This window comes from Eptatretus burgeri, chromosome 1, assembly GCF_056783735.1.
Source record: "Eptatretus burgeri isolate ZD-2024b chromosome 1, Ebu_testis_v1, whole genome shotgun sequence".
Lineage (NCBI taxonomy): Eukaryota > Metazoa > Chordata > Myxini > Myxiniformes > Myxinidae > Eptatretus > Eptatretus burgeri.
The window spans coordinates 125,388,813-125,403,812 of record NC_140961.1 but is presented as its reverse complement, the minus strand read 5'-3'; the positions used below and the strand labels follow the sequence as shown (position 1 = coordinate 125,403,812).

The 15,000-nt window shown below is 37.9% G+C and overlaps 1 protein-coding gene across 1 annotated transcript in view; it reads right to left on the bottom strand.

The window, feature by feature from the left end:
- Window positions 1–11,030, bottom strand: part of LOC147035356 (vomeronasal type-2 receptor 1-like) — a 16,018-nt gene extending 4,988 nt beyond the window's left edge. The window contains exons 1-4 of the mRNA XM_085867074.1: window positions 10,769–11,030; window positions 8,359–8,632; window positions 6,213–6,307; window positions 3,391–3,582 (exon numbers count right to left, since the gene is read on the bottom strand). Of these exons, the coding sequence (XP_085723200.1) occupies window positions 3,391–3,582; window positions 6,213–6,307; window positions 8,359–8,632; window positions 10,769–11,020 (813 nt within the window). The 5' untranslated portion in view covers window positions 11,021–11,030. The remainder of the gene's footprint in view (window positions 1–3,390; window positions 3,583–6,212; window positions 6,308–8,358; window positions 8,633–10,768) is intronic.
- Between the last annotated feature and the right edge of the window lie 3,970 nt (window positions 11,031–15,000).

The window sequence follows — 15,000 nt, the reverse complement described above, 5'->3', positions numbered from 1 at the left end:
TTTGCACAAGATCATAATAATTGGACCGTAGAGGACTGGAGTAAGGTCATCTTATCTGTTGAGTCAAATTTTCAGCTTTGCTCAACACCTGGTCGTCTAATGGTTAGACGGAGACCTGGAGAGGCCTACAAGCCACAATGTCTCGCACCCATTGTGAAATTTGGTGGAGGATCAGTGATGATCTGGGGGTGCTTCAGCAAGGCTGGAATCGGGCAGATTTATCTTTGTGAAGGACTCATGAATCAAGCCACGTACAAGGTTGTCCTGGATGTTCTGAGAATGTTCCCCAACTCTGAGGATTGGTTTCTCCAGCAGAACAATGCTCCATGCCACACAGCCAAGTCAAATAAGGTGTGGATGGAGGACCATCAGATCAAGACCGTGTGAATGGCCAGCCAAATCTCCAGACCTGAACCCCATTGAAAACCTCTGGAATGTGATCAAGAGGAAGATCGATGGTCACAAGCCATCAAACAAAGCCGAGCTGCTTGAAATTTTGTGCCAGTAGTGGCATAAAGTCACCCAACAGCAATGGGAAAGACTGGTGGAGAGTATGCCAAGATGGATGAAAGCCGTGATTGAAAATCAGGGTTATTCCACAAAATATTGATTTCTGAACTCTTCCTAAGTTAAAACATTAGTATTGTGTTGTGTAAAAATGAATATGAACTTGTTTTGTTAATATTATTTGAGGTCTGAAAACACTGAATCTTTGTTGTTCTTTTGACCAGTTGTCATTTTCTGCAAATAAATGCTCTAAATGACAATATTATTATTCGGAATTTTGGAGAAATGTTGTCAGTTAGTTATAGAATAAAACAAAAATGTTCATTTTACTCAAACACATACCCATAAATAGTAAAAGCAGAAAAACTGATAATTTTGCAGGGGTCTCTTAATTTTTTCCAGAGCTGGATATATATATATATATATATATATATATATATATATATATATATATATATATATATATATATATATATATATATATATATATATATATATATATATATATATAGGGTGAGTCAGAAGTACCGCCCGATTTCTGTCAGTTGATTGTTTGCCATTTGTATTACAGTGTTCAAGAAGGTAGAAATAAATGAATGACATGTTTATTTAACCATTTATTCAAGAAAAAATTATTATGGAACTGTACCAAGCTGTTTTACTTGCAATTTTCAAAGTGCCCTCCCTCGTGATCGATGCACAATTACAGCCAAGCAGGCACAGAGCGGCACACACGTCTGCAGAGTTCGATATCAATTTCCTCAAACTTTGCAGTGATTTGAGCCTTCAATTCCTGAATGGTACGAGGCTTTTCACGATAAACAAGGTCTTTCATGAGCCCCAAAAGAAAGAAATCTGGAGGTGTAAGATCTGGGGAGCGTGCTGGCCACTCGATCGGACCGCGGCGGCCCATCCACTTTCTGGGAAAGTTTTCATCAAGCCACTGACGAACATAACGTCCTTAATGAGGTGGAGCTCCATCATGCTGGAAATAACAGTCCTGCTGTTGTACCCTGGGCCAAAAGAAGTTTTGCAGCATATCCAGGTAAATTTCTGCAGTGACAGATCTCTCAAAGAAAAAGGGTCCAATTATCCTGAATGGAGATATGGCTTAACAAACTGTCACTCCAGGTACATTTACCTCCTTCTCAACTGTCACTCTTGGGATAGTCGCAGTCCAGTAGACACAATTGTGTCTGTTAATTGTGCCATTAAAGGTCCCATGACACCCAAAAGTACTGAAATTTCATATATATATATATATATATATATATATATATATATATATATATATATATATATATATATATATATATATATATATATATATATATATATATATATATCCCACAGTTGTTTTTCATCGTGATTTCAGATCTGACAATGTTTTTTCACAATAATCATTCTGTAAAATGTAAAATTAAAAAAAGAAACCTCTTCGGGAACGCCCCTAAAAATTCTGCCGAAAGGGGCAAAACCCACATGACATCAACTGCAGTTTGACAAAGGCTGCACATAAATTACTAGGGTTGGTGGTCTACGTGATTCTATTGGTTTTTTGTGCATTTCCACGTTCAATTGGTCGACTCAATCGCTTCGTTCATTTCTGATTTTAAAAAATAGAACATTTGGTTTTGAATAATGGATGACATGGACTTTCATTTTTCTGGTAACGACAGTGAGTGTGAGCGAATTGAAGGATTTTTGTCTGAATCAGATGGAGAATTGTCGGATAACGTAGTCGCGGGAGGTGAAGTTCAGGCAGCTGGAAATGGAATACGGCCTTACCAGTTCGAGCCCGAAGCAAGACAAGCAGAGGAAAATGGCGATGAAATTCCCAGAGTTCATGATGATCGGGAGGACATCGAAGAAAGACTTGGCAATAATAACTGGTTAGACTAAATCCTATTCGTAATTCAATAATGTAAATTCCACTTGCATACTGCTTGATATCAGAAATATTTTAGTGAGGTGACGTTACCAGTGCAACGCAGCGCAGCAGACATGTTTCTCCGTGGCGAATGAATCACAATCAAGGCCGGCGCATGTCATCGGCCATATCTCTCCGCACAGAAAACGAAGCAATCTCGCTGTCCGTATATGAGGAAAATTTGTGTGCAGAACTGACCTTGTGACACAATTGTCGAGAGTAGTCCAATAAATCTGACGTTCTGTTGCATTTTTATTTATTTTATTCCTACTGTCGTCATGTAGCACAAGAAGAAAACAATGAAGAAATAGAATGATAAAAGAAAGCTACAGCATGTCAGATTTATCGGCCGAGTCGGACGGATGACGGATTTATCGGACGAGTCGGACGGACGACGGATTTATCGGACTAGTCGAGACTCTAGAGATCTCAAGTCAATCCACTCTGTGCTAGTTTCCGCATGTGACGGCAATGCTAAACATTACCTCGACGTGTTTTGACTTATGAGTAACTTCCAAGTAACATGTGTCGATGTGTGTCAACGATCGCGTAACGTGCCTACAACTCATGGCCAACGTATGCGGAACATGTGAGCCATACGCTGGCATACGTCGAAAAATTTTAAGCATGTTACAATTTGTCGACAAGCTCGGCATACTACGATGTATGCCAGCATGCTCTTAACGTATACAAAACTTACCCATAATGTATTCGACGTGTGCCAGCATTTTAGACAAATTTTTCATACGTCGGCATACGCTGACTAAATCGTCAAGGTGTGGCAGCGGCTTAACGCACATCTCAGAGGGTCCCTTCATAGTCCATCGACCTCTCTCAGTGGGGTGGGGCCTTGGTCAAAACTGGCGTCACTGTCCGCCCTGATTGGATGGGGTTCCCATGGGTCCGCCCTTTCTGGGTTGGGCCTCGGCCAGGCACTGGCGAGGCCCGCCTACTCCACGTGGGTTTGGGGAAGGTGAATGACGGTGCAGACACAACTGTGTACATTTTGGGAAGCCAAGAAGGAACTGAAACAGCGAACGTGGAGATTTTGCCTTGGAAAAACGAGTCTCTGTAGACAGCGGGTGGACAGTGGAACACTGTGGCCAGCGAACTGGGGCTGCAAGAGCTAGGAAGGTACCGTGGTTCTGTATGAGGGGAAATGAAATGATTTGTTAACATAACTAAAAAAACATCACAACACACCCCTTCGAATTCCCAATAAACACAAGGAGGGGTTCTGTTGACACATATACTTAACGGCATAACTAACTTCAGGGCACCTGTATGTTTGAATGCATACAGTTCCTAGAACCATAACAATATTATCATATCAAGTGGTATATGATTGAAGTTGTTCATATGTAGTAATACTTCAAATAAAAGTAAGAATTAAATATGTTTGAATAAGGATATTGCATTGCTGTGTTGACTGACTGTCTGGACACATCTTTGAGGTTGTGGGTTCACTGATGTTGAGTCATCTACTGATGTGGACCTGCGACTGCAGTTATGGATCCACTGTTTGGAGAGGTACTGTGATCAAAGGATCGAAACCTCGATGAAACCGGAAAGGATCGAAACCCCCAGCTGATGATCCAGACAGTTGGGAAGTCAGTAAATTTCTTATAAGTTAAGGTTATGACTTCAAAAAAAATAGCTTTTGTAAGAACTTACCAGTACTTAATGTGTGTGTGTGTGTGTGTGTGTGTGTGTGTGTGTGTGTGTGTGTGTGTGTGTGTGTGTGTGTGTGTGTGTGTGTGTGTGTGTGTGTGTGTGTTTTGTCATGTCTCGCTTTCTTATTGCTACTATGGTGCAGTAATTCGTCTTTATTTTGATAACCCACAAAAAAAAATTGCTTTTTGTCCATTTACTTCACCGAGAAACATTCAATCTGTTTGAAACAATTTCCTTAAAAACCGAACATCCATCCATCCATCCATTGCCGAAGCAGTTTCCTTGGCTATTAGGCATATTCCTGGACGGGTCGCCACTCCGACGCAGGATACTCGAATGACTCGGTCAGCCCAACAAGCTGGTACTCATTTTGCCGACCTCGGAAGGATGGCAGGCTGAATCAATCCCCTGGTGAAGTAATTCAGCAGGCAACGAGGCTTGAACTCAGGACACTAGGATCCCAAGTCGCCACCCAAACCACGAAGCCAACACCAGGCTTAAACCGAACATGGGACCCCTTATTTATGCTTCCACTGTCTTTTCCTGCACATGTGAGCAGTGCCGGTTAAGGCTTTGGGGCATGGGAGACTCAGGACGGGGTAGTGGAGGGGAGAGGGGGGTTCCTTGCATATTCTTCCATGTAAAATCATAATAAACTAGAGGGGGAGCACTCGGTAGAGTGCAAAACCTCCACCGCCAATGCTGGGTCACTTAAGTGAACCTGATATCCTATTCATTGTAGGTCAAAACGGATCAGACTCTACTGAACCACGATTGAATAAATTAAACGAGATTGACGCGCATGTAGAAATGCCAAAAAAATAAAATCGAAGTTTTTTGAAAAAAAAGTTGCAAAATTTCTGTTTTTTTTCTCCAAGTTTTTTTTTTTTGGGGGGGGGTGTTGGAAATCACTTAAAACATGTAGAAATTCAAAAAAGAAAAATTCAAATATTTTTCAAATAAAATCCAAATTTTTTTGAAAAAAAAGTTGCAAAATTTTCTAAGTTTTTTTTTTTGACCAAGTCCAAAATCTAATGGCATGATCCTTGGACCATACCTAATCCCCCCATACGACCGGTTTCGTCGAAATCCGTCCAGGAGTTTTTCCGTAATAGTGTTCACAAACAAACAAACAAACAAACAGACAGGGGTGAAAACAGTAACCTCCGTCCATCTTCGATGGCAGAGGTTAATTAAAATAACATCACAGGTGAGTGTTATATTACTTATATTAAAATAAATACATGTATTCAATTTTGTAATGTACATGTACAAGTAGTATTTCAACCTATTATGTTTTTGCTATAGAAAATATTAGTGAATAATGGTAATGTAATTATTTTTTGAAAGCTCACTTGAAAACTCAACATACAATGGGTGAATGTCCACTTCAAACGATGAAAAGTTTTATTGGCTATTGTCTTTTTCAAAAGTTTTTTTTTAAGTTTAAAAAATTACCCCCGGTTGGGGGTGACGGTCATCTCTGTTTTGACCATATCACATAGACGATTTTTCCAACTTTGAAGTCATTTTGAAAATGGACGATTTCGCAACTTGGGAGTGGCCTTGACCTTGACCTTCAATCGTGTCAAAGTCACACCGTCATGCATCACTCATCGACCCCTACCGACATACCAAGTTTCATCAAGATTGGGCGAATTTTATTTTGACCGTATCACATCGACGATTTTTCCAACTTTGAAGACAGATAACTTGATAATCAGGATGAATTTCGAAAAACTGGCCTGACCAAATTTAGATATTGTTCCTTATTAACGGAATCCAAAGGAATTTTGAAGATCGGATCATAAACGGCGGAGGAGGTTGATTTTAAAAATGGACGATTTCGCAACTTTGGAGTGACCTTGATGTTGACCTTGACCTTCAATCGGGTCAAAGGTCATAACGTCGTGCATCCCTCATCGACATCTACCCACACACCAAATATCAAGAAAATCGGAAGAAATAAAATGTGGACGTACATACATACGGACGGACGGACATCGAGACTGGTTTTATTAGGTCATCTCGTTAGAGATGACCTAAAAAGCAACAAGACAACCATAAAAGTAATCCCATTCATGAAATTTTTAAATCTTACCTGCCAGTTTTCAAAATCATCAATGGTAGCACAAGATCCATTTTTAAAGGGACCAGAAAATGGCTGACAACTGAGCAGGTCGTGCAGGGCATATGCTATGGCATATGTGGCCATGTAAGTGTTGTAGGTGAACTGGAGTTGTAAAACCTCAGTAAATATCAACTCATTCGTGTCCAGTTGTTCAAGGCTTTTACACGGTTCAACAAGTCCCTCATCATTCATGCTGCAGTTGAATGTTTTCTCCCAGAACATTTTCATGAAATTCCCCAGAATGTTAATGATTTGTTTTGAGGCATTACTTGGAAAATAATTTGTTGTATTAATGTAAAACAGAGACATTGAAATGTCTTTTAAAAAGCCGGCAACATCTGCCAAGTTTTTAGAAATATTTTGTGACATTTGTGATTTCAACATAATTTCAGGTGTGTTGTTAAGTGAAAGTTTGCAAATGTTTTTATTATTCACATCTAAGCAGAGTCTGAAGTATTCCAGAAGATCCGACATTTTGATGTCATTTTTTGAATAAATTACATTTGTCTGTGCATAAGACACAGGAAATTCTAATATTAAGTTTGCATTCTGGAAAATCGCACATATATTCATGTTATAATGCTCCAAAAAGATGTGATAGATAAGTTCATATTTCGGTTTCAAACACAATGAACTTGTCATATACACATTTTTCACAATGTCAGAACTTTTTCCTTTTCTTATTTTAATCAATGAATAAAGAAATTTGTTTGTTATGTTTGCAGGATTTTCAATATTTCTCATCAGACTGGATGCAAATTTAATATTAACAATATTCATGTTCCTTGAGGAACGCTGTGGAAGATTCTTCTTTTGAGTAAGAGGCTGACGAGGTCTTAAATTTCTCACAAAATCTCGTAGACCTGGAATATGTTCATGATGCAGGCTAAAACCAATCGAGCCATGAAAAATGTAATGGTAATATGGTGCAGCAATCATACGATCAATAATCCATCCATCTGTCCCTAACCAGGTAATACCAGATAAGTTTCGATTTAAGAGTTCTTCGGCAAATGGTCTCAGCTCATTGCGATTCATGAAAAGCAAAATGACTTTGGAGTTTGTATCTGCCACGATGTCACCTTTCAACAAATTAGACAACACACAAACCATTGTTTTCATGTTCAGATTCCAGCAACCACTTTTATCAATACATTCAACCAGATGGTTTCTTATTAGATAAATTTAAGATTAGACTTCAACCAACTAATCACTTGCAACATGTACAGGTATCAGACATATACACAGATAAATTTGGTATAAAGTGTCAAGCCTCATGGAGGAGCGAGAACACAGAATGGATCAAGAAGTAACAGTACAAGAAAAACTTCTGCAGTGTTGAGGAACTAACTAAAAGGAGACTTAGAAAGTGATAAGTGATGTGTGGAAGAATAAGAAACAGGGGAGAAAATAGGGGATAAACAATATGGATACTGCCATGAATTCTCAATCATAAAAGTGGAAGGAAAAACTGGAAAGTCAGAAAGAGGTGGGGTTGGGGTGGGGTAATGGTGGTAGAACAGATTATGGTTGTGGAATTTGGAAGAGATGAGATGTGGTGAACATCTGGAGATGAGCAATGAGTCTGTATTTTAGCAGTTTCACCAGAAGTGGGGTACTAGTGGACCATGTGTGCCCTGCAGAAACCTGGGAAGGGTGGGGAGAGGGGTGACACACCATGTAAAGGGCAGAGGGTGCAAGACCAGAAAGGAGGCGGTAGATTCCATGACCTTGCTAATGAATGAAAGTAAGGTAATGACAGATATTTTTCTCATGTATAATGTATGCAAAGTTACTTATCTACAGAATGAAATTTATAAACACTAAAGACTGCCTTACACCTGCTGGCAATATTCAATATCAATTAATGTCAAAAAAAATATTGCAATTCAAAAAGCTTTGGTTGAGATTGCCTGACATAGATGTGAAAAGTTGCATGCCTGCATGTATTATGCATGTATGGAGAAAAATTTCATCACCAGGTCATTTATATTGAGATAATTTGTTTCAAGTCAACAGGAATTAATAGTGTGAGAGTTAATGGCACCTGCTTTCATGGATGCAAAAGATGATTAAGTGCGATTTGAGAGAAACGTTTTCTTACACGACAACTCACCAAGATGTTTTATATTCTCCTCGCTGTAAACTCTACGTATGGTCTCTTGGAATGCGATGCAGGCTCCATCTTGTTCCACCTCTGCCAAAAACTGGGATATTCCATTCTGCCCATAATCACTGTCAGCTGCGATAGCTCCAAGATATAACCACCCAAAGTGGTGCACAAGTTGCACCAATGCCAGCACTTGATGAGCATCACTCGGCATGGTACGAAGAAATGAAGGAAAATCATCCTTGTCACTCAAACATTGGCAGGAAGCAAAGTTACTTATCTATGTGATAAACAGAATTACACTCAATTCTGGTCTTAGCTGCAAATTATTACACACAAAAATGATATAATGTAACCACTCTCTCCTAAAGTAGGCTCATCCAAAAATATATGGATGACAATGATGATGATGATGATCGTTTTGTTTACCAGATTTTATTTACTAAAATGTCATTCATATATATTAAATAATTAAGGGTGTGGACAAGATAGGTGCAGTGGAGTTGTTTTTGGCAGAGTGGACTGTGTTAAGACCAGGGGTATAGTGCTGCTGAAGCACACCGGAGTACCGTTCCACCACCTCAATCCATCGGAGAAGTCTGCAAGCTAGCCAAGCAGTTTTGGAAGATTGAATTCAAACTTGAGCGCTAGGAGTAGAGTTCTAGCCTGCCACACTCACAATTCAGACAGTGTTGAATTGACAAGGGTTGTTTCCAAAACACGGGTGTAAATTTCATGTGCATACTATTCCAAATCGAGTTTTTACAACACAGCACCATAGAATAATGGCCCAAAGTTAAACACAATTAATTACAATCAACTAAATATATCAATGGATGGGGTACACTAATGTCAAAAAGATAAAGAAACAAGTCATATAGATCCTCAACCATAACGACGGACTTGATTAATTACATACAGCCCAGGCCATACAACTGATATGAAAAGCCAACACATCATCACACGCACAGACCTTCTATCTAACCCTGGGTAAGGAAATGGAAGCAAATTAAGAAAACAACATTTGCAGAGAATTTATATAAAACAAGAGATAAGGAAGTGAAGGGAGTTCAGGCCTGTTTGACAGGGACTGCTGGCAGCTTCATCAGCAGTAAGGAATTGAGAGTTCCAGAACAAAATCCCCCAAAATTATTGTATAATGAATGAGGATCATTATGACCAATTCCAAAAATCCCTCTCCAAAATCCAACTTTCTCTTCCCCTCCAGAATAGTGATTATACTGGCTTCCATGCATGGATAACCAGCATCACAAGTTGACATTTTGCAGTTCCTCCCAAGCTTCCCAATCTCGACATGTAAGTGAATAGGGAAAAGGGTAAAACTTTCTGACCACACTGAAAATCTTCCTCAAAAATTTCCCCAATTACTCCCCATCCCCATCCCTCCCCACCCACAGTGGTTGGGGAGGGATGGGGAGGAGGAGGATATATACATATACACATATAAATGTGTGTGTATGTTTATATAAATGTGTGTGTATGTTTATATACATACATATGTATGTATATACATATATATATGTATGTATATACATATATATATATGTATGTATATACATATATATATATATATATATATATGTATGTATATACATATATATATATATGTATATGTATGTATATACATATGTATGTATATATATGTATATATATATATATATATATATGTATGTATATACATATATATATATATATATATATGTATATATGTATATATATATGTATGTATATATATATATGTATATACATACATATATATATATATATATATACATATATATACATACATATATATATATATATATATATATATATATATATATATATATATATATATATATATACATATATATACATACATATACATATATATATATATATATATATACATAGACACATGGACTCTACGTATATTATATATATTATATAATTATATATACATAAATAGTCTATGGTCATACAATAGACTAAAAATAGCGCATGCCGTTTGTTCTCTTAATGCTTCACATTCAAAAGATGTAGCACAGAAAAAACTCCATCGATGGAGCACAGCCAAACAAATTCCATCTATGGGGAGTAGAAAATTTAATATAAGTTGCCCCTCTGACTGTGGAGAGGAAAGCTACATCATAAGGATAACATTGACGGTACCCAGATTAACCTGGTAAGTTATATTACTTCCAACAAGCTCATGGCTCATGTTTTCTGGTCAAGTCTGGTGTTGTCTTATGTATTTGTTTACATGCATGTGTGTGATTTGTGTGGCAGTTACTTCCCGAGCCTCAGACCCTTTAATAATACGTGAAAAAAAAATGTCAGGCTAATATAATAAAAGACACCCTCCTTCATGTTAAGGTAAAAGTTTCATAATATTATGCAGGACTTGTCTTCTTACCTGTGGGATAAAGAAATGTCCCAACATACGTGCAGTTGCTGAAGAAAGATCAGAGGTGTCTGGGCCGATGACAGCTTTGAGTTTGCAGTTGTCATTTGATTCCTCTTCCTTGGCAATTTCTTGCTGCAGAAAACTCAAAGTTGCCAGCATTGTTCTTGGGCCATCATAACAAAAGTCATATATGATGTAACCCAAAGAAATATTGGACAACACGTGTTGATTGCTATTTATTTCACTGATAGCAAAAGCCATTGCAAGTGGATGGCAGAAAACCTCTGAATAAAAACTTGAAAACCATGAGGTTTGTCAGCATGTAATAGAATACAACGATTTACACATTCTCAATTCCTTCTACTATCACTGATCCAAAGACCCTTTTCCTCCATAACACTCCCATTGTCATGCTGTCATTCCTTTGCGTGTTTTGGTCCACCTGTTTCCCTTTGCACTTCTCCCGGTCAACTTTCTGACCTCTGTTATTGCATTCCTCCATGAGGAATGACTTCTGTCCATTAAAATACATGAAATATGTACTCTGATAAGAGACTACACGTAATCTTTTCAATATCCTAGCAATATATTCAATATAAATTCCAACATTATCTAATCAGCATGGTATTTGTAAAAAAAAAAAAAATGCTGATGACCAGAATGATCAAATAATGACAATCAAAATTACTTCAGAAAATATTTTTCATTGTTTAAATTCCATCATAATATGGCATTTCTCTTCTGAATAATTTAACCAAATAAAAACATAATCATAATTTTCAAGAGAAAAAAAGAAATTGAAACTTTAACAAGAGAAAGAAAAAAGATTTGTGCTTTTACCACCATCAACAAAGCATTATTATTTTACCACTTCTTCATCAACGACAGAAAAACAAAGCATCATCAAACCATAATCAGTTGCCATATACCATTAACATTGTACAAATTACTTTGGAGATAAATGCAAAACTAATTGCAATGTCATCATTCATTTCCAGTAAGGGAAACAAAACTAAACTAGAACAGCACCCGGAAGAGCACAAACCTCTGCCAGGCTGAACTGTTTACGTTTTTTTTATCCAAATGATAGGCCGGATCTGGATCTGGATCTGGACCTGAACCAAAATAGAATAAGTTTGTTCTTGTTACATACCCAACTCACCTACCAAGTTTTGACGTAACCCTTCCACAACTTTTTGAAAGATTGCGTTGCATGTACATATCGTTTTTGGCCAGATCTCTCAATGGTGACTAATCACCTAATATATTATAGTGTCGAGATTCCAAAATCTAATCAATTTGCCCTTCTCACACACCCAATCTGCCCACCAAGTTTTGTCTGAATATATCCATAACTTTTTGAGATATCCTGCTCACAGACTAACAGACAAACAAACACCGGTGAACACATATCGTCCGTCCACCTCATATCAGGTAGTGGAGATAATTCGAATAATTAAATCATTTTTCTTCTTCCTTTCTTCCCTTGAAAAGGGGTGAGGCCAAATGGTACCAAGCTTCTGCCCTCCATTGAATAAAAAACTTTTCAACATCCATCTGTCTGAAGTGACCTCTCTCCTCTCTCCTCTCTCCAACCAACCCCACTTTATTGATATCCCTCTTCCTTTCTCACACAATCTTCCCATCTGAGCCATGGTCTACTACTTTTCCTCCTACTTCAACAACTCAACCTAAGCATTTTCTTTGCCTTTGTCTCTTCCTCCATCCGCACCGAATGTCCAGCCAACTTCAGCCGGCTATTTACCAATCTCCCCATCAAGCTCATCTGCACACCAATCTGCTCCCTCAGTTCATCCATCCTCTTCATTTCCACCCTCTTCACTCCTGCAATTTTTCTGACCCAGTTGTTCTCACAAACCTGCAGCCTCTGCTGTTGACTCTGTCAGTGCCACCATATCCAGACCGTAAAAGGTAGGTTAGTTGCACAAGACACCAGAACTTTTCCTTTCAATTTCTTCATTTTTTTTATATTTCGATATTTTTCTATCTGATATCAATCCCTCAACCTTCCTCCATGCATTTAGCCACCTGTATCATCCACACCTTTGTGAGTGTTTCCCCCACATACTCAAATCTATTTCCCTACCTGATCTTCTTCCCCTGTAACCTGATATTCATTTTTTATCTCTACTGGCTGACCCACATTACCTTTATCTTCTCCATATGCCTCCTTCCATTCCACTTACTCTCAGCTGCAACAGCCACATCGTCAGCATATATCTTCTCCAGAATACGCTTCATTTTTACCCTTCTGTTTGCCAACTCTATCACCATGATAAATATAAGTGAGCTAAGAGAGCTTCCCTTGCACAATCCGATGTTCACGCTAAACTCCTCTGACGTACTTAGGACAAACCAAACCTCTTCAATTTGTTTCCTCATTTTTGCAGTCCCTTCCATCAACCAAACTTCTGCTTCTGACATTCTCATCCATCTCAGTGTCACCATCACAATCTCTCTCAGGCCAGTGTTATAGACCTTCTCAAGATCCACAAATCCCAATAGCATTTAATATTGCACTTCCAACAACTGTCTCATCTTGAACATCCCATCTGTCATCCCACTGCCATTTCTAACCCCTTGCTGTATTTTTGCCTATCTCCCTTGCCACACTCTTCCTTTTCCTCTCATCCAGAATTCCTTTTCAGTACCTTCATGACTTTCAATATAGCAATACGATTGGAGAAGTCCTTCCTTTGATAAATTTTTGCTTTTTGAACTCCATTTTCACTCAACACTTCCAAAATATCAATCATATCTTGTCCATCATCCTCGAAATATAATACAGACAAGATGCAATATTTCAAGACATGCCAACATTTTATATTGCAAAATACACAAGTATATATTGGTAAGAAAAAACAACATTTATTTATATACATGCCTTGGACACACTTTTTTCACATCTTCAGCTATGATAAGTATTTGGTTTGTAGAACATTTTTAACACCACTCTTATATTTCTCAATCGGTGAGATTTTTCTTAAACTCTTTCAATTTCTCAATTCCATTATTCAAACTTACTTTACACAAGCAGGTGGATGAGGCTCTTTCTGCAGCGATGCACTTTCGAGCATCACTTCGCTGTGTATCGGGAACAGACCACCAATCATGAAATCTCCATTATGTTTCACCCCCTCTGGAATATTTCTCTTATTGAGATTGCATCTGTGATGCAATCCAAATGAAAAGAGTAAGCGAAACAACAGAGCAAATGTAATGGTTGTTTGAACGAGGAAAAGGTGTTTCTCTGACATTTTAAGTTTATGATATTCCATTTACATTTTAAAGCTCTCTCAAATGCACAAGCTTCTCTGAGATGTTCAAGCTTTGTACAAGGCCTTTTCATAAGGAAATTTTAAATTTCAATTACTACTTCAAGTTAATTACAAACATCGGGGTAATTTGATTCCAACATTTTAATTGTTTTTTTCTTTTTACAATTGCACATGAGTTCTAATTAAAACTTAAAAATAAATGCTTTATCGAAATTTCTTAAATGTTTTCATAATAACCTGAAATTAACGTTCAATGTTTCTTTCTTGCATTGTTCAGCTTCGTGAATGCAATGATGCAATGAAATACAAACACAATTGCATAAATTATGTTCATCAGTGTTGATTATACTGAAGTGAGCTTGAAATAAATAAATGAACACAGGTTTATCCAATAAAACAGTTTATTTTTAAGCGGTGAAGCTGCTTAAATATTTGGGTATGTCCTTCCTTCCATCTGTCAGTAAAAATGAAGAGGAGGATTCTTTCCAACTCACTGAGTTCAATTCTAAAAAGTTTCAAAGCGTAATTCAAGACGGTTCTAAAGGGTAATTCTATAGGGTTCTAAAGGTACTTCTCCAAGCTTCTAAAGGCTATTTCTAAAGGCTTCTAAATGGAATTAAAGATATAATATAAGGGGTTTGAAAGGGATTTTACAGCTGACATGACACACAAAAAGGCTGAATGTCAAAACTCTGTGTTTGCTTCTAAATATTGTGTCCGAAACCCATTGTTTGTTGTACCCACATTACCCAGTTTCCCCCAGCTGTTCCTGGACTCTGTGTCCTTTTCTTCTGACAAGGTGGAGAGTTTGCTGTCAAACCTCAACTGATTCTGCAACAGGTCAGACGGCATCAGCCCACATGTCCTAAAAACCTACTCTGCTGCTCTTGCTCACCCTCTCTCTGTTCAATTCACCCTCTATTTTGCTCAACGTTATCTGCC